Source organism: Anabrus simplex, chromosome 2 (genome assembly GCF_040414725.1).
Source record: "Anabrus simplex isolate iqAnaSimp1 chromosome 2, ASM4041472v1, whole genome shotgun sequence".
Lineage (NCBI taxonomy): Eukaryota > Metazoa > Arthropoda > Insecta > Orthoptera > Tettigoniidae > Anabrus > Anabrus simplex.
Genome location: NC_090266.1, coordinates 1,109,659,664 through 1,109,685,621, shown reverse-complemented (window position 1 = coordinate 1,109,685,621; position 25,958 = coordinate 1,109,659,664). Strand labels below are relative to the sequence as shown.

General features: G+C 40.8%; 1 protein-coding gene across 3 annotated transcripts in view; it reads left to right on the top strand.

Annotated features, from left to right (window-relative positions):
* LOC136863320 (patched domain-containing protein 3) overlaps nucleotides 1-25,958 on the top strand; it is a 171,751-nt gene that overhangs the window by 128,845 nt on the left and 16,948 nt on the right. For 2 of the 3 annotated variants that reach the window (XM_067139708.2, XM_067139705.2), the window contains exons 6-7: nucleotides 7,715-8,028; nucleotides 25,711-25,923. In XM_067139708.2, coding sequence (XP_066995809.2) covers nucleotides 7,715-8,028; nucleotides 25,711-25,923 — 527 coding nt within the window. Of the gene's footprint in view, nucleotides 1-7,695; nucleotides 8,029-25,710; nucleotides 25,924-25,958 lie in introns of all 3 variants that reach the window. The other variant, XM_068225908.1, reaches the window with a different exon arrangement.

Below are 25,958 nucleotides of genomic sequence, written 5' to 3'. Positions count from 1 at the left end.
CCCAGCGCGGCCCGCTCATTTTGACGACGGTCCAGAAAATTATTATTAGGGTGGGTGATATTAGTTGAATATAGGGTTTTTTTAGTTCCGTTTGGGCCTGCTATGGACCACGTGGTTCTTATCTCTAGCAGCTTCCTTCTTTGACCAATACTCCTTCATTCTTGCACTGTGAATGTCTTTTCGCTCCTGAGTCCATTTCACACCTCCTCCCGGACGTACTGTTTTTCTGTTAGTGACTGGAGAGAGTTTGATGTTCTGATCAACGTTCTGTACGTATTCCTGTCATAAATTTCACTGGGAGCAATGTCCAATTCTTGAAGGTCTTTTCTGACGAGTCTTGCCCACTTGGCATTAGTCGCTTTCCCTCTAGAGATGGTGTGGAAGATTCTGGAGGTGAGCCTCTGATTGTCCATTCTCATGACATGACCATAGAAGGTCAATCTCCTCTTCCTCATAGATGTTGTAATGCTCCCCAATTGTTGTTACAGTTCGTTGTTGTGCCTGATTCTGTACTTGCCTTCTTCTTTAATAGGGCCCATGATTTTTCTCAAGATCTTCCTTTCCTTTAGCTCCGGTTTTGTAAGTTGCCCTTTTCTTACCATGTTTAGATATTCTGAGGCATATAGTACTGACGGTCTCACTACAGTAGTGTAATGCCTGATTTTGAAGTTAAGGGAGAGGGATTTGGATTTGTACATATTCTTACATAGGTGGTACGCGCTTTCCAGTTTGATACATCTGGTGTTTATGGCCTGATCTTCATTCATGTTTGGGGTTATCCTTTCTCCAAGATATTTGAAGGAGTTAGTCCTTTGTACTGTTTTGTCCCCCAGTGGGATTGATTTGGGTGCATCTTTGATGTTGGTGATAAACTGTGTTTTGTTGATGGCGATCTTCAGCCCTACTTTAGCTGCTATGTAGTCGAGAGTGGATAGTCGATGGATAGCTTCCTCCACACTGGATGCCAGGAGTGTAAGGTCGTCTGCGAAGGCTAAACAGTTGACAGTTAACTTGTCTTTCTTGTAGCCTATCCTCAATCCAGAGTCATCCTTTAGCATTTTCGTCCACTCACGAATGACTTTTTCGAGAAGGCAGTTAAAGAGGATTGGAGATAGGCCATCCCCTTGTCTAGCACCTATTTTGATCTCAAAGCTCTGGGACAGTTCCCCTCTGAATTTGATTCTGGCTGTAGTGTTGGTAAGAGTTGCTTTCACTAGATTCAAGGTTTTCTTATTTAGTCCCAGTTCAGCAAGTGCCTGGAAGAGTGACTCTCTATCTACTCAATCGTAGGCCTTCTGAAAGTCAACAAATGTTGCTAAGTAGGGTGAGGCGCTTAGGTTTTTGTAAGTGATGATGGTTTTGAGATTCAGGATTTGTTCGGCGCATGACCTTGACTTGCGAAACCCAGCCTGGTACTCTCCGATGCAGGAGTCTAGTTGAGCCTCTACTCTTGTGAGTAATATTTGGGGGGTATCTTGTGCGTCACTGATACAAGGGAAATCCCTCTGTAGTTGTTGAGATCTGATTTGTCGCCTTTTTTGTGTAACGGGTGGATGATAGCTGAGGTCCAGTCGCTAGGTAACGCTTCTGTCACCCAGAAATTAGATATGATTTCATGGATACTTTGGATTGACTCCTCATCAGCGTATTTCCAGAGCTCTGCTATGATTCCATCTTCGCCCGCTGCTTTGTTACATTTCAATTCTGAAATGGCTTTCTGAGGTTCGAAATGCAGTTTCTCCTTGGGTTCCTTTGAATTTAGAAGGTTGTTGAAATACTCTGCTAGAACTGTGGTGCACTCTTCATTGTTCATTTTCAGCTTTCCGTCAGCTCCCCGAAGGTGAAGTGTAGGGGCTGAGTAGGGTGTTATTTGAGATTTAAAAGTTTGGTAGAAGTCTCTAGTGTTGTTTCTTTGAAAATCCCTCTCTGCTTGTTCAATGATATCTTTATTGTACCGCCTCTTTGTGTTCCTTATAATTTTAGTAGCAGTTTTCCTAGCTTCTAAGAAGTTTTTATGGTTATCCAGACTTTTGTTACGGTTCCATTTTAGCCATGCTTGCTTTCTCTCTTTTATTACTTTGTCACAAATAGTTGTCCACCATGGATGTTTGTTCTTTCTAACCGCCGGGATGGTGGTTGTCGCTGCATCTATTAGTGCCTTCTGTAGTTGGGGCCAATCTTTTTTGTCTTTGTTTTTAGTCAGGGTCTCGGTGAAGTTATTGTTATCTTTCAGCTTGGCTGGATTGAACCTTGGAATTCGCGACTTGATGCAGTGGTTTTCTCTGCTTATTTTAAGAGGGATGAAATTGGTTTTGATCAAAGAAAGATAGTGGTCTGAATCAATGTTTGTACTTCTCAATACTTTGACATTCAGCACTTCTTTGCTGTTGCTTCTACTGATGGCTACGTGGTCCAGTTGGAATTCACCAAGTATTGGGTTTGGGCATCTCTAAGTCATAGCTTTCCTAGGAAGGCGTTTGAAAGATGTAGATTTGAGGACCAAGTTGTAATTTCTGCACAAGTCAATCAGCCTTTCTCCATTCCTGTTGGTCCTCTTGTGGGCTGGGTAATCTCCAACTATGTTCTTGAATTTTCTCTCTTTGCCAATCTGGGCGTTAAAGTCTCCCATTAAAATAGTTATGTGGTGCTTTGGGAACCGGTCCATTGTCTCTTCGAGTACCATCCAAAATATTTCCGCATTTTCATTATCTTTTCTGTTGGTGTCATTAGTAGGTGCATGGAAGTTAACAACTGTGTATACTTTGTTGAAAGTTTTAAAAGCTATAGTGGACGTTCTTCCATTTGGAGATGAAAAGGAGATGATGGAGTTGATCATTTTGTTGCTGACTATGAAGCCTGTCCCCAAGTGAGGCACATTCTTCATCACTCTTTCACCGGGTTGCCCTTTGTAGATCCGATAACCTTGTGATTCTATCAATTCTTGATCAAGGAATCTGGTCTCTTGTACAGCTGTTATCAGGATGTTGTGTTCAGTTAAAACATCTAGTGTATGTTTTAGTTTTCCTGTCTCTAGGAGGGAGTTGATGTTGATGGTCGCCAAGAACTTAAAACGTTTCTTCGTCTCACATGAAGGTGCAAGCTCCCCAGAATCCAAAGGCTTGCTTGCCCCATCAAAACTGTGGGTGGATTTTATACCACCTGGGGCAGTTTTTCCGTTGGTTGTTTTCTCCATGTTGCGAGAGTTAAGAAAAAAGTTTTGGGTGGTTACCCGCAGGTAAGAATTTGTTAACTGTCAAGGTTGTAAGCCTTGAAGCCCCCATCAATGATCTGTTCGCCGACCCAACTTCCCGCTGGGATTGGTACCCAACCTTCCACTGGGTTGCTCGGCTTAGCAGGGGCACCTCTTGCAGGTTATGTGCTGGAGTTGGAGTGAAAGAGGTTTAGTTGGATTCTCTTGCTGAATCCAATATTTTCTTGATGCAGATAATTGGCAACAACGCATTTCAGTCCCATTTGCCAGAGTCATAATGACTCCTCCCAGGTTGATTCCCAGGACCCTGAATATAGGTTATTATTATTATTATTATTATTATTATTATTATTATTATTATTATTATTATTATTATTGATGTTTTGGACGCCGCAGCAAGATGCAAGACCACTACTTGGCGGTAAATTACATCTGCTGCCATTGTCATTGCCGACAATGTGACCAGGACCATTGTCGCGCGTAGGCAAGTGCTCGGGATTTCTGAGAATACCAATGATATACTTCTATGCATTATTGACCTTATTATAAAGGTGAACAATTGCACGGTCAATTCATTCCTATCGTTTATTTCAAATCTGTCTAAATTTTTATTTATGTGCCAGGAGAATGTACTGTTATCTAACTTTAAGTGCTCCAAAGGAAAATATGGCTCTTGAAAACGAACCCAGGAAAGATTAAAAATTATCGGTTTTGTGATCAGAATCAAGTACATTGTGAACAGTAAAATCAATTGGTCTCAACTCCTTTTCCACCCCATCACCGTTGATCCCCCCACCAAAGAAAGAAGGCGGGTTTCTTTATGCTTAAAGGAGATTCCAAATACCAATGTTCACGTCTGTTACTTTCAGTTCCGAGATATAAGTATCCCCATAAAAAGAATTCACTTTTATCATTTCCATTCACACTCCCCCATCCCCTTAAGTGAATTTTTCGGGAAAAAATACTTGTATCTTTATTAGTAAAGGATCTTCTAAATACCATTCATCACGACTGTAACATCTTCAGTTTTTGAGATATATGTCCTCATAAAAGGAATTCAACTCCTTTTCACCCCCGCCCCCCAAGATGTCTTTCCCCAAAAATGCGTTTTTCTTTGTTTTTAAAGGAGATTCAAATAACAATTTTCAAGTCTGCAACATCTTTCTATTTAGAGATAATAGTATCTTCATACAAATAATTCAAATAATTTTTCAATTCTACCCCCCCCCCTTTAAGCGGATTTCCGAAAACAAACAAGTACGTATTTCTTTATTTTTAAAGGAGATTCCAAATACCAAATTTCACGTCTGTAATATTTCCAGTTTTTGAGACATCGGTATCCTAATAAAAAGAATTCAACCCCATTTTCAGTCATTTTTACCCTCACCCAATTGGTTTTCCCGAAAACAAAAAATACATGTTTCTTTATTTTAATAGAGATTAAAAAAATACCGTTTTTCACTTCTGCAACATGGTTTTTGAGATATACTGTAGACATGCTCATTTTGAAATTTCACCCCCTTTATAGTTCCCCTTAAGTGGAGTTTCCGAAAACAAATCACCTGTGTTCCTTTACTTTTACAGGAGATTCCTAATACCAGTTTTTACGTCTGTAACATTTTACATTTCTGCGATATACTGTAGATATAGTCTTTCAAAAAATTCACCTTATTTGTCACTTCTGTTTAACCCCCAATAAATGGATTTTCCAAAAACAAAAAATAATTGTTTATTTGTTTTTAAAGGAGATTCCAAATGCCAATTTTCAGATCTGTAATACCTACAGTTTCTGAGATATAAGTATCCTCATTAAAGGCATTCAACCCCTTTTTCACCCCTCCTAGTGTGATTTTCCGAAAACAAAAAAATACGTATTTCTTTATTTTTAAAGGATATTCTAAATACCAATTTTTACATCTGTAGACTTGTAAAATTTTAAGATATAGATACACACATTTTTAAAATTCATCCCCCTTTTACCCCCTTAGCGACGGAATATCCAAAAATCCTCCCTTAGTGAGCACCTACATTGTAATATGTATGTGTCCTCAAAATTCCATTTCGTTATGTCCAGTAGTTTTGGCTCGGCGATGTTGAATCAGTCAGTCAGGACATGTTCTTTTATATATATAGATTTGGTTCGGTAACCTGTGACAGTCTTACAAAAAAATAATAATGCAAAATCATCATATCGTAGCCCCAGTCATTAGTATTTAACTTTTTTTTTTTTACCATAGCCCGTGTTTGTCACAGTTTTCCATATTGATGATGTGCTGTTGGTTCTTAAAACGTAGTATGAATGACTAATCTTTGCATTTGTAATAGCTTGGGTAATTTTATTGCACAATATTTTGTCTGTTGAAATTGTCATTGGTTAGGTTTTTTCGTAATTGCTTATAGGCCTTATCTTTCTTTTTTTATTATTATTTGCTTTACATCGCACGGACACAGATAGGTCTTATGGCGACGATGGGATAGGAAAGGAAGCGGCCGAGACCTTAATTAAGGTACAGCCCCAGCATTTGCCTGGTGTGAAAATGGAAAACCAGGGAAAAGCGTCATCAAGGCTGCCGACAGTGGGGTTCGAACCCACTATCTCCCGGATGCAAGCTCACAGCTGCGCTCCCCTAACCGCACGGCTAACTCGCCGATGCCTTATCTTTCTGACATCAGGTCTCGTATATCAGGTGTTATCTATGGGGCAGGTTGGGTTATGCAAGTAGTACATTTTGGGGTGTGTTGGTCCAGAAGGGCTGGAAATTTTTCGTTAAGGAATGTTATCTTGTCATATGTCAGTAAAGAGGGTATATGTTATGCCATGGGATATTAATAGTGTCCTAAAAGAGAGCACCATTGTCTATATTATTCCTATCTTGGTAAGTGGTAATTTTAAGTTTATATCTGGGGCATTTTAGTGAATAGGCTACATAAATTAAATCATGATTTGCTAGTCCACTCGCAGGCGTCGTTCCCAAAGCCACTGCTGTGTTGAAGTTGTTGATGACAATAAGGTCAAATAACGTGTACGATGTAGCCATGTGATGCGTTCGTTGAAATAATAGATTGCTGTACATTTTCGGCAGTTCTGTTACCAACCTTGGGTGCCTTTTTCCAGTCACAGCCAAGGATGTATTACCTATATGTGACATGAAGAAACGTGATTTACTGAAGTTGTACTGCTCCAAAGTAACACCAGAAGAATTTCATGGTTGGTTTAGGAACGTTCCAATTTCAGAAGAAGTGACTGATTGTTTTCCACAACCCGTAGCTGAGGACACTGGACGTGATGATTCGGATGAGTAACATTCGGACTACCGCCTTTGTGGTGTAGTGGTTAGTGTGATTAGCTGCCACCCCCCGAAGACCCGGGTTCGATTCCCGCCTCTGCCACGAAATTTGAAAAGTCGTACGAGGGCTGGAACGGGATCCACTCAGCCTCGGGAGGTCAACTGAGTAGAGGGGGGTTCGATTCCCACCTCAGCCATCCTGGAAGTGGTTTTCCGTGGTTTCCCACTTCTTCAGGGAAATGCCGGGATGGTACCTAACTTACCTCTGTGGTGTGGCGGTTAGTGTGATTAGCTGCCACCCCCGGAAGCCCAGGTTCGATTCCCGGCTCTGCCACGAAATTTGAAAAAGTGGTACGAGGGCTGGAACAGGGTCCACTCAGCCTCGGGAGGTCAGCTGAGTAGAGGGAGTTCGATTCCCACCTCAGCCATCCTCGAAGTGGTTTTCCGTGGTTTCCCACTTCTCCTCCAGGCGAATGCCAGGATGGTACCTCACTTAAGGCCACGGCCACTTCCTTCGCTCTTCCTTGTCTATCCCATCCAATCTTCCCATCCCCCAGAAGGCCCCTGTTCAGCATAGCAGGTGAGGCCGCCTGGGCTAGGTACTGGTCCCCCTCCCCAGTTGTATCCCCAACCCAAAGTCTGAAACTGCAGGACACTGCCCTTGAGGCGGTAGAGGTGGGATCCCTCGCTGAGTCCAAGGGAAAAGCCAACCCTGGGGAGGGGGGGGGGTAAGCAGATTAAGACAGAAACATTCGGACTGGAAGTAATTGATTAGTTTATGTTTTGTTCATTCATATCGGTGAAAAACAGCCAGGTCCAATTTTCTATATTCCCATTGAAACATTTAATATATTTCGAATGAATATAAGTGAAGGACTACTGAAGTGTAAGTAGTTCAATAGTGTCACAATAAATTCTTTTGCTCAATATGCTGATATACTGATTTTCAAATATCTCAGAATCGTCTTTGACGGACTTATGAATCTTACAATTACGATTAGGGTGAGAAATATTAAAGCTCATGAATTCGTGTCAACATAAAGAGGCCATATAGAGATATGACCTTACCATAAAGAAGTGCAGCATTATAATATTGGTAGTTTCATGTGTAGGATGTGAAATTTACTTATTGTTTTTGGAGAATTTGCTTGATTTAGGATGGAGCAGATTGCCGTATGTTTCTTATTTATGGAATAGGAAATAATGTATGTTTTAGATAAGCGATCCTGGTGGTACCGTACCTTCTGCACTGGTGGAGTGGACCCAAGTGACCCAAACAACCCACGAGATAACAGGGAGCATGCTATAATGGTGTTCTTCCGAGAAAATGTAGCAGCACAGCTCAACAAGTGGCAGGTGAAGACTCTAATTCTGCTCGTATTCGCGCTTTACCTTGCTGGGGCGTGTTATGGTATCACCACCATGAAGGAAGGCCTGGAGCGCAGGAAGCTGTCACGTGCAGATTCCTACTCTGTCGAATTCTACGACCGTGAAGACTTCTACTTCAGGGAGTTCCCATATCGAATACAGGTATAGTATATTATTTTCTACAAATAATGAAGAAAGTAGACCTACACATATAATGTATGGAGTGACTTAAAGAAGTAGGATGTATGTATTCCAAGTTGCGATCAACGGTATTTTGTAGTGATGTGCGCAAATGACGCCTGGAATCGCGAGAATCGGTTCCTACGCCTCCGGGTTCGCACTCAATGTCGCATGCGAGGAATCGGTTTCCGATGACGTCACCAGAGTCTGCTGAGCGTACTCACTAGAGTGAGTCTTCCGTATATACGTGGAGCAAATTCGAACGTCCGGCTCTGTGGTGTAGTAGTTAGTGTGATTAGCCGCCATCCCCGGAGGCGCGCGTTCGATTCCCGGCTCTGCCACGAAATTTGAAAAGTGGTACGAGGGTTGGAACGGGGTCCACTCAGCCTCGGGAGGTCAACTGAGTAGAGGTGGGTTCGATTCCCACCTCAGCCATCCTGGAAGTAGTTTTCCGTGGTTTCCCACGTCTCCTCCAGGCAAATACCGGGATGGTACCTAACTCAAGGCCACGGCCGTTTCCTTCCCTCTTCCTTGTCTATCCCTTCCAATCTTCCCATCCCCCACCAAGGCCCCTGTTCAGCATAGAAGGTGAGGCCGCCTGGGCGAGGTACTGGTCATCCTCCCCAGTTATATCCCCCGACCCAGAGTCTGAAGCTCCAGGACACTGCCCTTGAGGCTGTAGAGGTGGGATCCCTCCTCATTCCGAGGGAAAAGCCAACCCTGGAGGGTAAGCAGATTAAGAAAGAAAGAAATTTGAACATGCAATATTTGCTATTTCTTTTGTAAATATTACTCGTACTTTTGGTTGTCATGAATGAATTATGCCACATAATAATTAAATATCAATTTACCTGGTTGTCTGGAAATCACATTTAAAAAAAAAATAGCATGTATAAACGTATAAAGTCTATGGAATTAAGTCACATTTTTTAAGTACACAACTTGTTTCGTAGCATACCTGTCTTCCGTTACATTTAATTTGCAGTGAACATTTTGTACTACTGTTCGACTCATTGGCTGAATGGTCAGCGTTGAGGCTTTCGGTTCAGAGGGTACTGGGCTCGATTCCCGGGCGGGTGGGGCATTTTAATCGCCTCCGGTTACTTATTTTGGCCCGGGGAATGGGTGTTTGTGTTTGTCCCAACATTTTCCTCTTCATATTCAGATAACATGTTACCAACCACCACAGAAACACTCAATAGTGTTTTCCACATAGGGTTGGAGTCAGGAAGGGCATCCGGTTGTAAAACAGAGCCAAATCAACATGTACGATACAGTTCGCACCCGCGACCCCCCGGTGTGGGAAAAGTGGTAGAAAAAGAAGAAGAAGAACATTTCATACTACTGCAAATATTATTATGAGAAACTGTCAGAATTATTATTTTCGTTTCTCTTTAGGACAAGTGTATTTTTGTGAAATAGTAGTACTAATATATTATGTCATAATCCCCGTATAAGTTTTGTTTATTTATGTCAGTAATCCATACAATGTGATTAGTTTCAAACAGAGAACCATATATTGTGATCAAATTACAGTCGTATTCAACTATATAACTCCAGAACTCTATAATGAGATTAGGCATGGCTTGGAGAGTGTTATAAAACAAAACGACCTCACGTTACAGAACACATTCATGCTGCATGTGTTTCCGCATCTGCATCATAGATGGTGCTACTAGCTCCTCAGAATCGATTCCGAAGGTTTATGGAATCGATTCTTTGCGATTCCACTCACAACCCATCACTAGTATTTTGTAAAGCAACAAGTTCACACTCCCATTTATCCTTCCTCCTTATTTACATTGGCTTATTGAAGTGCTACATCAAGCGCTCCCTGATGGCTGAATGTACCGTGCATGCTGGGCAAATTCACAGCACTACAGTTAGCAGTCGAAAGTGGTGTGACTACGAACACAAAGAAAGGTATGGTATACTGTATATCAACTGTTGAAGGTATTTTGCTACCTTGCACTACTGAAAGGCAGAAAGTTTCTTCTTTTAAAACAATATTAGGTGATAAATAAATATTTTTAAAGAATAGATGCAGACATGTTTCATTTGTTATTAAATTTAGTAGGGACTGAGTTCGTGAAAGAAGACAGCAGATTAAGGAAATCTATTCTACCTGATGAAAAACTTTTTGCTTCCTTACGATATGTAGTGAGTGTTAAGACAGCATTCTGGCAAATTTAAGTTAAATTTTGGCAAATACTCTCCAAAGCATTACCCCTGTTTATTCTACTATGCTAAGCTCCTACACCTAATATCATACAAGCACCAGTATTGCTCAACTTCATCACTCGAGACCTGTTCCACTCTGTCACATAGCATGTTTCCACGGCCAACTTGAAATATTTTGAGCCTTATCATATTAGTTTCTTTACATATGCAGCATGAACATAGCACAGAAATAGACACCGATTTTGCTCGGCATATTCTGCATAGCAGGGTCACCCATACGGTCAGCCCCTCGTCCACGTTGTGGGAGGCAGGCAACGACATGAAGTAGGGGATTGCCTGTAGGGGAGATGTAGAGCAGGGACTACTTACGCCCCATGAGCACTATGGTACCTGTGAAAGCCTAAAGGAACCCTGAAAAGCAACAGTTAACAAGACTCTTGTTAAGACCTCAAAGGCAGCAACGGCGCAGAAGGAGACTTTTGGTGTGGCGAGGTTAGCAGAGGAGGCACCCTTTCTTCTTGGGGTTAAACAAGCAAGAAACCACTGCCTTGTGGTAAAGAGGGATCTTTAAAGTCTAAGGGAGATAAAAAAATTCTGTGGTCTAGCACAGACAGGGGCAGACCCTCCACTGGACTAGGGTGCTGTGGGCCAATAAGTCGCACACCTGAAACAATTGAAACAAACTTATTACAGAAACCAGATAAAATGTATGCTGGTCAGATTTTATGGAGGTGACTTTTGTAATGAAATGCAAGAACTGGATTCTGAAATATGAAAACTGTATATGAAACTGGCAGACTGTGACAAGTAATGGCAGAAATGAAAAGGTATAAACTGGAGATACTTGGGTTGAGTGAAACGAGATGGAGAGGCTATGAGAAGATGAGGACAAAAAAGGATGGTGCCTTTATTTACTCCAGAACAAAAGTAAACTAACAGCATTCAAGAGGAGTGGGTGTCTTACTCACAAAGAAAGCATAAAACAGCATCATGGAATAGACCCCTGTATTACACAGGATAAGAAACATAGTGCAGTTCTATGCACCAACAGAATTAGCAGAAGTGGAAGAGAAGGAGGAGTTTTATGATAGGCTGACTGGCAGGAAGAATGAAGGAGGAAATGGTGATATTAATGGGAGGTATAAATGCAAAAATTGGTAGTGAAAATGAAGGAAGAGAAATCATCATGGGTAGACATAGACCAGAAGAAAAAAAAAAAACAAGCCAGAGATTCAAAGAACTGTGCAGTAATTTTGGACTGGTTATAAGTGGATCACTGTTTCCACATAAGAACTGCCATAAGATCTTGTGGATATGGGTCACCTGACCTCTGGACAGAAAATGAAATTGATCACTTGGTATTAAGCAAAAGATGGAGACATTTACTCCTGGATGTGAGGAATAAATGTGGAGCAGATGTAGGAAGCAACCATCACCATATCGCTCATTTAATACAAGTACGTCATAACCCAAAAGTGGCCGGTTTTGAGTTATGTATATCATTTTATTGGTTCTTGCATGCATTTTTATTTGGTAGTTATATTAAATTAGCGATATAATTGCTGATATTAGATTGAAGGTGGCAGAGCCAATAAAATCGGCTGCTGTATGAATGACACATTCTGACTCAGGGAAATTTGGAAAACCAAAAATCCCAAATGAATTTAAGATACAATTGAAGAACATGTTTGAGGCCCTCGCTGAGCAACCAGATGAAGAGGTAAACACCAAATGGAACACAGTCAAGGAACTCTCTCTTGAAACATGTGAAGGGATAGTGGGCTACAGGGAACCAGAGAGGAAAGAACGGATATCAGATGACACTTGGGAATTCAAAAGCGAAGAGAGTGCAAGGCACTGGTCAACTCCAGTAGAACAAGAAACCAGAAAGCAGCTGCAGTGACAAAATACAAGGATGCCAACAAGGAAGTTAAGAAGAATGTGCAGAGAGAGAAATAAGCATTTACAGACTAACTGGCAAACAAGCAGAAGAAGCACCAAGAGTTGGTAAGTGCAAAGGAGTTTATGCCATTACAAGAAAGCTTTCTAGGAGGAAATTTTCATGGGAGAAACAGTCAAGGATGCAAACAGGATAGCCTTGACATCTGAGACATAGCAGTAGAAACAATGGAGGCAGCACTTCATAGAAGTACTCAATAAACTCATTGAGGAAACAAGAACTGAAGATGGTGAAACGATTTTGGAGGACCCAGATATTCACAAGCAGTAAGACAAAGAGTGACAAAGCACCTGGTATAGACAACATTATCCTGGAAGCCCTAAAGGCAGATCCAGATTTAACAGCAAAAATCATGGACCCACCTATAATATTAATATGGAATGAAGAACACCTTCCTGAGGAATCTAAGAAGGGAGTCCTCATCAAGATACCAAAAAAGGGCAACCTCTTGGAATGTAATAACTGGAGGGGAGTATCCTTGCTCTCACATGGGGGAAAAGTGATGTCAAGAGTCATATGAACAGAATAAGCAGTGCCTTTGATAGGAGACTCTGCCAAGAACAAGCAGATTTCAGAGAAGTTCAGTCTACTGTGGATCAGATTAACATACTAAGGCTAATCATTGAATAATTTGCTGAGTATCAGACATCTTTGCATATACATTTCATTGAATTTGAAAATACCTGTGAATCTGTTAATAAGGAGGTAAGTGTGGAGGGTTAAGGAAAAATTTGTAACCCCCACAAAACATAGTACGGTACACCTTAAACAGGCAATGTATGATGGATATACTTGTGGAGTAGAACTTAGAGGGAAACTGGCTCAAACTTTTGCTGTAAAATCTGGAGTACGTTAAGAATGCCTCCTGTTGCCATTTTTGTTTATCATGACACTGAATTATATGTTGAGAGAGGTAATGAATAGAAAGCGGAGCATTCATTGGGGATTAAATAACCGATTGGAAGAACTGGATTGTGCAGATGATCTTTGTCTTCTTGAAGAATGTTTTCGAGACATGGAAATGAAACTGAATGACTTAAAAATAGAAGCTAAAGAAGTAGACTTAAAGATAAGTAAGAAAAAGTCTAAGGAAATGTGCATAAACCTTTGTAACAATTTGAGCTTGACTCTAGATGGAATGGACATAGAAAGGGTAGGGGAATTTTGCTACTTAGAAAGCCTGGTCATCCAGTATGGAGATGCTTTTAGATATGTGATGAGTCATATAAATAAAGCCAAAGGAGCTGATGCACAGTTTCGAACAATATGGAGATCCCTTCACATTTGCATAAAAACAATACTAAGAATATTCATCTCAAATCTGCTGTATTAAAGTGAGACCTGGAAAGTGACCAAGTACATTACCACAAGGTTACAGACTTTTATATATCATTGCTCAAGGTACATTATGTATGGTGGCCAAAAGATGCATGGCCACAAGATGGCCAAGATGGGAGGCCACAAGTCAAAGACCTATACAGCAACAGATAATGAGAAGAAATTGGAGGTGGATGGGCAACACTCTGAGAAGACTATAAGAAAACGTCACAAGTCAGGCACTGAACTGGAATCTGCAAGGAAGTCACAAGTAAGGCAGACCAAGGATTACCTGGTAGAAAACCATCAACAAGAAGATAGCTGGAGTCAACAGGACATGGAGGGAGGTGAAAGCATTGGTGGTAATTAGAACAAGCTGGAGAAATTTTGTAGAGGCCGTATGTTCCACCAGGAATAAAAGGAAGTAAGTCAAGTACAACAGGAGTATGTATGAAGTTAATACTGAACATCATATTAAGCCAATGTAAATAGAGACTTACATCACTTTGTCACTGTTGAATGAAATTGATAGCTATTGTCCAGGTGGTAGACACACAACCAATTGTTTACCAAGCTTTTTCTTAAACGTTTTCAAAGAACTTCGAAATTTATTGAACATTCCCCCTGATAATGTGTTCCAGTCCTGTACACCTTATCCTATAAATGAATTTCCCCAATTTTTCCTACTGAAATCCAACTCTTTCCTACTTTTAAAAGCTACTCTCAAGCTTATTCATCTACTAATGACATTCCATGCCAACTCACCACTGACAGCTTGAAACATACCACATAGCCAAGCATCTTCGTCTCCTTACTCCCAAGTCTTCCCAGCCCAAAATTTGCAACATTTTAGTAACACTACTCCTTTGTAGGAAATCACCCAGAACAAATCATGCTGCTTTCCATTGAATTTTTTCTAGTTCTCTTAATAAGCAGTCCTGGTGTAGGTTCCATACACTGGAACTATACTCTAACTGGGATCTTACCAGAGCTCCTTTACATCCTTACTACAACCCCTAAATATCCCCATAACTATGAAAAGAGATCTGTAACCTTTCTTAACAACCTCATAAATATTCTAAAAGCTAGACTAGTAATTGAATAAAGATTTATGTATTAAGTGACTTTGATGGTCATGTCATCTAAGAGTACCTATTTACCAGGGCTGCACAAATAAGAAAAGAAACCTATGAGTCAGCAAAGTTTAGTAGGGACAGACATTCAAAGAGCAATTTAATTGCTTACTTCAATAGTACGGTATTAACTACACTGCCCAAAAATGAAATTTGGTTACGTCTTTATATGTTCCCAACTATATAGTAAGAATGCATAGTGGGATGGGAATTGGACTGTTATGGCAATAATACGTTTCACTGTCATCAGGATGTATGGTAGGTGTCAGTGTCAGTTGAAACGTACGACTGCCACAATTCAACGTATGTACAAAGGTTAGTCTGTGTGATCGTACAGACTGAGGCAGGCAATGAGGGAGGGAAGCAGTTATCGGCAAATGAAGCCACTTTTTCACCTACACTGCTTCAAGAAGGCTACTCAGAGAGGTTCATTGCCAGAATGCTAGTGGTTGCTCAGAAAATGATTTAGTATGTGTGAAAACGTTTCCAGGAGACTAGAAGTGTTCCCAGGCACTCTGGCACAACCTCAGGGCAAGATTGTTCTGTGTGACAACAGTCTCTTTGGAACCACGGAGTTAAGGCACCAGCACTACAGGAGGATGTACAACAGGCTTCTGGAGTATGAGTTAGTGATCTGACAGTCACAATCAAGCTCCGATAGGCCAATTTAAGGTACCGACAGTCCGCTCAAGAACTCGCACTGGGCAGGCAACAACTTCATGGCAGGAGATGGCAGTTTGCTAGAGATCACCTGCAGTGGCAGCTAAGATACTGGCATCCTGTGCTGTTCTCGGATGAAGCCCATTTTGTGTTATATTTTGCAGATCTGCAAGTCTGGAGAAAGTGTGGGGAGCGATTTCGTAGATCTATTATGGTGTGGGCAGGTATAAGTCTTAACAACGAAACTAATTGATCATTCATAATGGATCCTAGACTGCTCAGTGGTACATTGATGAGATCTTAGTGCAACATGTGATTCCTCACATGAGGCAATTTGGATAATGCAAGGTAATACTAGAGCACACAATTCTATTATCATTCACAGATTCCTGCAAGAGCATCACATGCAATAAATGGAGACACCATCCAGAAGTCCCAATTTGAATTTGATAGAACAAGTCTGGAACCAACGTGAGAAATCCACCACCTCAAACACAAGCCCTTGAAAACAACTTTAATTACCATGTAGCTGTTTTGATGTACGACCAAGTACAACTTTATTTATTACATGTTGTGGAGTGACATGTATCAAGTGTCAAAAGAATGTCCTTAATTTCCATTCTTAATTGTTGCAAAGAAGCAGATTTGTTTTCATTATGTTTCTATTTTCATATCAATGTGTTGGTGTATCGTGGAGGTATGGACATATAAAAAAGTAACCAAATAGCTATCACCACAGCTTCCAGCATATTCTCTCCTCCAAACATGTCTGTGTACCTTTGTTTAAAGTATCAGTGGTCTGCTGATTATGTCTGCTCGTACAAAGGTCGATCAAATATAAATGGGATTTTTGTTCCTGAACATCAACAGTTGGTAGGACTGGCCCCATACTTCTGCTATGCTTAGGCGGGACCATTAGGAGTTTTGTAATGCTCACGTTGTCGAAGCAACAGGTGCACCCCTCCACTGCACAATGTATAATTATAAAATTTCTTGCTCTTGAAGGAATTACAGTGGCTGAAACTTGCAAGAGATTGACTGCACAGCTCAGTGATCAAACATTGTCAAAGGACGCATGTGTTTTCCTGGCATAAGAAGTTCAAGGAAGGACGAGAACATGTGGAAAATCAGCAACACGATCGCCATCCTTGGACCATCATTACAGACGAAAACATTTGTGCGGTTAAAGACATTACTGATGATGATCGACGGGCGAGAGTATCAGAAATTGCAGAACAAGTTGGAATCAGTTATGGGAGCTGTTAAGCAATCATCGCAAACAACCTACAGTTCCATAAAGTGCGTTCCAGATGGGTCCCTTGCCTTTTGACTGAAAATCTGAAGTTGAGATGTTTGGAGGTCTATCAGAGGCTTACATCATCCTACTTACAGCCCGGACATATTGCCCTGCAATTTCCATTTGTTTGGACCGCTTAAAGAAGCTCTAGGAGGACAATGATTTAAAGATGACGAGAGTGTGGAAGACTTCGTGTGCAACTGGCTGCTGATACAACCCTATTCTTTTTACGACGAGGGCACCAATAAGCTGCCCATACGCTGGGACAAATGCATTTCCAAAGCAGGAAACTATGTCGAAAAATAAATTGTAATTGCCTTGTGTTTTTCAATAAATGAACATACATACATACGGCATAACAGTCTATAATGATAATGTATGTATGTATGTCAATAAATGAATTTAAATAAAAAATAAAATCCCATTTATATTTGATCCCCCCTCATAATCCTCTAGTCTTGGCCCATTCATACCACGTTGATCATCATTAGGCAATTCATGCTATTTGCAGTGGAGATCTCAACTTTTGTTTGAGGGGTTCATAGTAACTTTCATACGAAGCTGTTGACATTGGCGACACTGTAACAATGCTGATGAGTTTCCAGAGAAAAGCAAATCTTTCATTCATAGAAATAACTTTTGCAGATAGATCATATAGTGGTAGCTTCTGTTATATTGCTTTAAATTCGAACAACTCATCCAGTATGATTGAGTTCTTTATTCTCTTAGGGAACCTATGCTCCTCAGTTCACCTCTCATGACCCCAACACTGAGCCCAGTTTATGTGTACAGCTACATCTGTCAAGTTTCTTCCTAACTTAGCCTTTATCTCCTCATTCTGATTACCCTCTTGCCATTGTTTCCAATTGTTTGTGCCAGCAATCATTCTCACTACTTTCACTTCTGCTACATCTAACTTATGAACAAGATATTCTGATTCTGCTCACCTTTGATTCCCTGCAGCAATGTTGGTCTGACAACAGACCTGTGTAAACATTGCTATGTCCAGGAGCTGGTTTCTATTTTACAGAATACTGCTGATGGCAACTGCGAGCTCACTGGTTTCTTCCCTCTTGATATCACTAGTCTTGGAAGGGCTAGTTTTTATATCATCCTGATTGCACCTATTCTCAAGTTCCAAGATATTAAGACTGCAAGCTTTCAACACAATATGCCATTAACATCAAGTGGTTGGCACCTAACTGAATCCGTCCCTGCCACTTTATACCCTTCAGCAGATGATCCATGTAAACTATGAACAATGAAGGTGAAAGATCAGAGTCTTCTGAGTACATTGAATGAATAAGTCATTGTACTATCAATTCTTACCGCTGCCCAATTGTTGACATAAGTACCTTTTGACTGCTTTTAATAATCAACACTTAATCCCATAGTCCCCCAGTATGGTGAAATTCTTTTCCCTTGGTACACTGACATATGCCTTCTGTCCGGCTCCATGGCTAAATGGGTAGCGTGCTGGCCTTTGGTTACAGGGGTCCTGTGTTCGATTCCCGGCATGGTTGGGAATTTTAACCATCATCGGTTAATTTTGCTGGCACGGGGGCTGGGTGTGTGTGTTGTCTTCATCATCATTTCATCCTCATCATGACGCACAGATCGCCTACGAGCGTCAAATCAAAAGACCTGCACCTGGCGGGCCGAACACGTTCTCGGACACTCCCAGCACTAAAAGCCATATGCCATTTCATTTCATATGCCTTCTCTAGATCTGCAGAACATAAACATAAATGTCTATTCTATTAATCTAACTTACTCTCAACCACTGATCGCACCCCCTCTTCCAAAATGCCGGTGAACACCTTACCTGGTAAACTGATCAATGAAATACCTCAATAGTTGTTGGAATCCTTCTTGTTCCATTGCTTATACGTAGGTAGAATTGCTGCTTTTATACAGTGAGAAGGTACGTTACTAACATTCCATGCTAATCTACCTTTTGATTGCTTTTAATACTCTACTCTTAATCCCATAGTCCCCCAGTACAACAAAATTATTTTTGCTCTGTACATTGTCGAATGTCTTCTCTAGATCTGCAGAAAATAAACGTGAGTGTATATTCTTCTCGTAGCATTTTTCAGTTACCTGGGGCATATTGAAAATCTGATCCAGACAGCCTTTCTATGGCCTAAAACCATACTGGTTTTCATCCAACTTCCTCTCAACGATTGATCGCACCCTCTCTTTCAAAACGTCAGCGACACCTTGCCTTGTATATCGATCAGTGAGATTCAGCAATAGTTGTTGCAATCCTTCCTGTTCCCTTGCTTATAGATAGGTGCAATTAATGTTTTTTCTAATCAGAACGTACCTCACTAACATTCCATGCTAATTTTATTGATCTATGAAGCCATTTCATCCTTGCCTTCCCACTATATTTCACCATTTCAAGTCTAATTTAATCTGTTCCTGTTGATTTTTATAACAATAGATTTTATTTACCTTCCTTTCCACTTCCCCAAGCATAATTTAAATTACATCATTGTCCTCCTCTCCATGAGCTTGGTAGTTTGCGATGTCACCAGAAAGATTTTCTTTTGTGTTGAGAAGATTATCAAAATATTCCTTTCGCCAGTCCAGTGAATCCCCAGAGTTCACATGATTTACCCAAAACACTATTCATTTCCTTATTCTCTCCCATGCTAAGATTCTTTATTACTCTCCAGAAAGGTTTTCCTGCTGCTTGACCAAACCTTTCCAGGTTATTACAAAAATCTTCCCATGATTTCTTCTTGCATTCAACCCTTGTTTTACTCTGTTTCTTTCATCTTCGTACAAATCTCTGTCTACATCGATTCTTGTTTGGAGCCATTTCTGATATGCCTTCTTTTTACATTTGCAACCATCCACCAAGATGTTTACTTTTCCCCAACATTTTACACAATTGTTCCTAGGTATTCCCCTCCTGTTTCTACTACAGCATCTCTGTATGCTACACATTCCCTTTCTATTCATCACGACGTGCAGGTCGCCTACGGGAGTCAAATAGAAAGACTGCACCTGGCAAGCCGAACCCGTCCTAGGATATCCCGGCACTGAAAGCCATACGACATTTCATTTCATTCCCTTTCTATATCCTGGACCTGCTTACTGTCTATTGTTTGGAACTTTTCACTGATCATATCCAAACTTCTAATTTCCTCTTCTTGGAGATTTTCTACCCTTATTTATCTGCAGACAGATTTCACTTTCTCTGTCCTAGGTCTAGATATACTTTTCTCGCTACAGATCGTATAGTGGTCTGTATTATTGAACAATCCCTGGAATACCAGCATATTCCTAACAGATTTCCTGCATTCGAAGTCAGATATGATAAGGTCTATTATGGTTTTGGCACCTTTACCCTCTCATACAACACAGTCTTGATAATATATATTTCTTCATTTTTAAAGTGGTAAAAATGGAAGCTAATATTGGAGGTGGTTTCAAATACTAAAATCTTCCAGGGATTCATTTTGAGGCAGACTTTTCATTATTTCATTATTCTGGTGTAAGTGTATTTCCATTGAAGATCACCTTCAAAGTATGAAGGTAATCCCAAAATTAAGGTCTCCTATTTTTTTTTAAATACACAGACCTGTTTACTTCTACAATGGTTTACATCATTTTACAGCTTGAACATTTAGCTATTTTTCTACATAATCACCAATTTGGTCGATTCATTTTGTAGACGCTGTGAAAGTTTTTGTATGCCCATGTCATCTTTCACCTCGTCGTCAGTGCTGGCATCCATCTTATGCACACCTTCCGGTATTTCAACTTTTCCGTTAAAATTCTGTGAGCAACGCTTCGGGAAACCTCAAGAACCAAGATGGGGAGATTACCCAGGGTGATCCGCCGATCTTCACGCATGATTTGCTCAACCTTCACGACTGTCTCGATGGAAATTGATGGTCTCCCGCTCCTTTGCTTGTCGTGAATGTCAGTCCGACCGGCTGCAAACTCTCTACACCACTTACAAACATGTTTGACATCCATGCACTTCGCGGTAACATCCAACGGGAGCTCCATTCTCAACGGCTGCCAAGCCAAGACTGAGTGCCTGAGTAAAGACCCACCTTATTATAATAGAGAAATAAAGAGACTAAGAAGGAGGTGCAGACTGGAAAGAAATAGAGTTAGAAATGGCTGTGGAAGTAAGGAGAAATTGAAGGAACTTACTAGAAAATTGAATCTAGCAAAGAAGGCAGCTAAGGATAACATGATGGCAAGCATAATTGGCAGTCATACAAATTTTAGTGAAAAATGGAAGGGTATGTATAGGTATTTTAAGGCAGAAACAGGTTCCAAGAAGGACATTCCAGGAATAATTAATGAACAAGGGGAGTGTGTATGTGAGGATCTTCAAAAGGCAGAAGTATTCAGTCAGCAGTATGTAAAGATTGTTGGTTACAAGGATAATGTCGAGATAGAGGAAGAGACTAAGGCCAAAGAAGTAATGAAATTTACGTATGATAACAATGACAATTACAATAAGATACAAAAGTTGAAAACTAGAAAAGCGGCTGGAATTGATCAGATTTCTGGGGATATACTAAAGACAATGGGTTGGGATATAGTACCATATCTGAAGTACTTATCTGATTATTGTTTGGCTGAAGGAGCTATACCAGATGAATGGAGAGTTGCTATAGTAGCCCCTGTGTATAAAGGAAAGGGTGATAGACATAAAGCTGAAAATCACAGGCCAGTAAGTTTGACATGCATTGTATGTAAGCTTTGGGAAGGCATTCTTTCTGATTATATTAGACATGTTTGTGAAATTAATAACTGGTTCGATAGAAGGCAATTCGGTTTTAGGAAAGGTTATTCCACTGAAGCTCAACTTGTAGGATTCCAACAAGATATAGCAGATATCTTGGATTCTGGAGGTCAAATGGACTGTATCGCGATTGACATGTCTAAAGCATTTGATAGGGTGGATCATGGGAGACTACTGGCAAAAATGAGTGCAATTGGACTAGACAAAAGAGTGACTGAATGGGTTGCTATATTTCTAGAAAATAGATCTCAGAGAGTTAGAGTAGGTGAAGCTTTGTCTGACCCTGTAATAGTTGAGAGGGGAATTCCTCAGGGCAGTGTTATCGGACCTTTATGTTTTCTTATATATATAAATGATATGAGTAAAGGAGTGGAATCGGAGGTAAGGCTTTTTGCGGATGATGTTATTCTCTATAGAGTGATAAATAAGTTACAAGATTGTGACCAACTGCAACGTGACCTCGAAAATATTGTGAGATGGACAGCAGGCAATGGTATGTTGATAAACGGGGCTAAAAGTCAGGTTGTGAGTTTCACAAATAGGAAAAGTCCTCTCAGTTTTAATTACTGCGTTGATGGGGTGAAAGTTCCTTTTGGGGATCATTGTAAGTATCTAGGTGTTAATATAAGGAAAGATCTTCACTGGGGTAATCACATAAATGGGATTGTAAATAAAGGGTACCGATCTCTGCACATGGTTATGAGGGAGTTTAGGGGTTGTAGTAAGGATGTAAAGGAGAGTGCATATAAGTCTCTGGTAAGACCCCAACTAGAGTATGGTTCCAGTGTATGGGACCCTCACCAGGATTACCTGATTCAAGAACTGGAAAAAAATCCAAAGAAAAGCAGCTCGATTTGTTCTGGGTGATTTCCGACAAAAGAGTAGCGTTACAAAAATGTTGCAATGTTTGGGTTGGGAAGAATTGAGAGAAAGAGGAAGAGCTGGTCGACTAAGTGGTATGTTCCGAGCTGTCAGCGGAGAGATGGCGTGGAATGACATTAGTAGACGAATAGGTTTGAATGGCGTCTATAAAAGTAGGAAAGATCACAATATGAAGATAAAGTTGGAATTCAAGAGGACAAACTGGGGCAAATATTCATTTATAGGAAGGGGAGTTAGGGATTGGAATAACTTACCAAGGGAGATGTTCAATAAATTTCCAATTTCTTTGAAATCATTTCGGAAAAGGCTAGGAAAGCAACAGATCGGGAATCTGCCACCTGGGCGACTGCCCTAAATGCAGATCAGTATTGATTGATTGTGCAGAGTGAGCATGTTTATGTGCGAGTGCGGGAAACACTCTTCACAATATTGTGACCAACAGCCACGCGAGCAGAGTTCTGTATTTAGAAAAAATATAGGAGACTTTATTTATGGGATTACCCTTGTAAATGTGAAATCCCTAATCAGATTGCAATAAATTCAAAGACCTTCCCATGCAGTGAAAAAATATTGAAATGATGATCCACAATTTTGCCAAATGATGACATACATTCAGAATGAAACTACATCTTATTTTATAAGAATAACTCTGATTTTATCATTTCTGCATTCAACATAATTAATTTTAATTTACTTATTCAGATCCAAATTATGTTTATGTTCTGTATGGAAGCCATCAGTCATGCTCTATACCAGTGTGGCATGCAAGATCATCTCAACGGGTATGCAAATTTATTGTAGTTTCTAACTGTTTTCAGTGAGCAGTCAGAAAAATTCCGAGCTTGCTCATTTTCAATAAAATCATTTTTGATTGTGTTTTTGTCTACCACTACACAGGATCCCTTTCCAAACTATTCATTCTAAAATATATGTCAGTTTGTACTTGATATGTAAAATTGCTTACTTATGCTGCATTGCTCTTTTTTAATTTTTTTGTTTCAAAATCCACTCATTCACTTCAATTGTTTCAGTAGCACTGTATGTAGTACAATATTTATCGTTGCATTAATAGACTAATATATATACGTAGGTGGATCAAAAGGTTAGTTGCACTAATGCGCCGCAGCAGCGTGCTGTCTGTCGCAAACATGGGCACAGCAGAGAAAGGGACAGACACTGCCCACACGTCTGTTAGGCAGGTCGCTGTGGTGTCTTGTCTAGTATTGTGTGAATAGCGGCCAAATGCAATGGCGTGTCAACTGAACGTTCACTCCAAATATGAGGTGCGTGCGACAGTCCGATTCCTCTGGGCCAAAAGGAAGAATTGCACGGACATTCATGGTGAAATTAGTGCTGTGTATGGGGAGCGGGCCATTTCCCGGCAAGGTATCGTAAAGTGGTGTCAGCAATTCGAAGCTGGACGCAAGGATATCATGGACAACCATCGCGAAGGCAGGCCCGCAACGTCCATGTCCCGTGCAAAGGTCAACAGTGTGAATGCGATCATTAGACAGAACCGGCGCACTAAACTGAGAGAAATCGTGACGCAGCTGAACATGTCGTATGGCAGTGTGTTCGCCATTGTTCACGAGGACCTTGGATATCGTAAGCTGTGTCAAAGATGGGTCCCACGTCTTCTCACCGATGAGCACAAGGGACAACGTTTCCAATCCTCCCTGGCATTTTTGCAACGCTATGCTGCAGACGGCAACGGGTTTCTGCGGCGAATCGTCACAGGCGACGAAGTCCACCACTTCACCCCTGAAATGAATCAATGGAATGAGTGCACCCCTCATCACCACAACGAAATAAGGCCAAGGTTCAACCTTCAACCGGTACGGTTATGGCGACATTGTTCTTTGACATGGAGGGTTTGCTGCAGGTGGAATTCATGCCAAAAGGAACGACGATCAACGCGGCGTCGTATTGTCAAATGTTGCACCGGTTGTGTAAAGCAATTAAAGAGAAGCGCCGGGGGAAATTGAGCGCCGGTGTGATTTTGTTGCACGATAACGCAACACCTCACAAGGCCCGCCAAACAAGAGAACTGCTGCAGCGTTTCAAGTGGGAAGTCTGGCAACATCCACCTTACAATCCCGACCTAGCGCCATGTGACTTTCATCTGTTCGGTAAGCTCAAAACGGAGCTCGGTGGTCAACATTTCCAGACCGATGAGGAGGTGAAGGCCGCTGTCTCCGAGTGGTTACAGAATGCTGGAGGAAATTTCTATGCATCCGGCATCGACAAGTTGGTTGTGCGTTCACAGAAATGTTTGGAGTCTCTTGGAAACTATGTGGAAAAGTGACGTTACAGTGTATGTCGTTATAGTCATGTTACTGTTGTATAGGTGGTGTAATAAATGGCCATAACTGGGAAGTACAACTTATTTTCTGATCTGCCCTCATATATATATCATATGTTAGGCCCCTTTAAACATCATCATCATCATATATCGTTGCTAGGCAACGAAAACCTCATAATTCCACTCGAGAGAAAACCACATTTCTCTGTCTATCCTGTGAAGACTTGCCGCGATGCCTGAGAAGGGAACAGAAGTCTTCAATGGTCGAATAATTGGGCTATCATTAAGCAATGAAAATGCTAGGTACAGTTCTCCGGCCATTGCTGACTGCTCAGTTTTCGACTTCTGTAAACTTTATTCCGAAAGAGTTCTGAGGTTTCCTTTGCCCGGCGATGATTAGACTATATACAATACATTGTTGTTATTGGGGAACAGGGTGGTGAAGTGCCTTACTTGCTTACCTGTCATCCCTGTGATCGTGGTTTGATTCCGGTATTGCTGGGGTGGGATTTTCATTTAAAAATTCTGTGGTGTCAGGAAGGGCTTACGACCTTAAATCCCCGGCCACAGCTCTTTCATGCCTCAGTGCATGCAGGGACGCTGAGCAAGCACGATAAGCTGTGGATGATGATGACGATGGTAATGATGATGACGACGATAATGATGATGATGACGACGATGATGATGATGGTGGTGGTTAATATTATCTGGCATCCAGCAACAGTCATTTGTTATTTCTGGTATAATAGCAATATACTCGTACTTCGGGGGTATGAAGGTAAAACAGTTGGATTTTAGGGGTACAGCAACCAAATAGTTTGAATACCACTGCTCTGTACTACTAAGTCAGAATATCTTTGGCTCTACCTGAAACATAAGTGTATTCTTATTTAAGGTATCATATCAGTAGAGATAGTGTCAAGCTGAATTGGCTCAAAGCTTTGAAAAAGTCCTGGGAGTGTTCATGCTAATTAGTATGCCCATTCAAATGAAAGAACAAGAGTAGATATGCGGAAACAATGTCTTATATGTTATTCTTTTTCCTTCATTGGTGGTGCCATGGCACAACCATACTACCCCTTAAGCTGCTTCCAGTGAATGGAATTCATAATGAAATATGCTGAATGGCCAATGAATGGTTTTTCTTTTTAGGTTGTTATTGCTGGAGAATTAAACTACTCGGATCCAATCGTACAAGAGCAAGTTGAAAATCTCACCCAGACCTTTGAGAACACTACCTACATATCGTCACCACTGTATACAGAATCTTGGTTGAGATCATTTGTTGGCTACATCAAGAGAAATCAAGATTATCTGAATGTTAGTATTGCAACAGAAGAGGACTTCATCAAAACATTGAAAGAGGTATTTTATCTTAACTGAATGTGAGAATGGTTTAA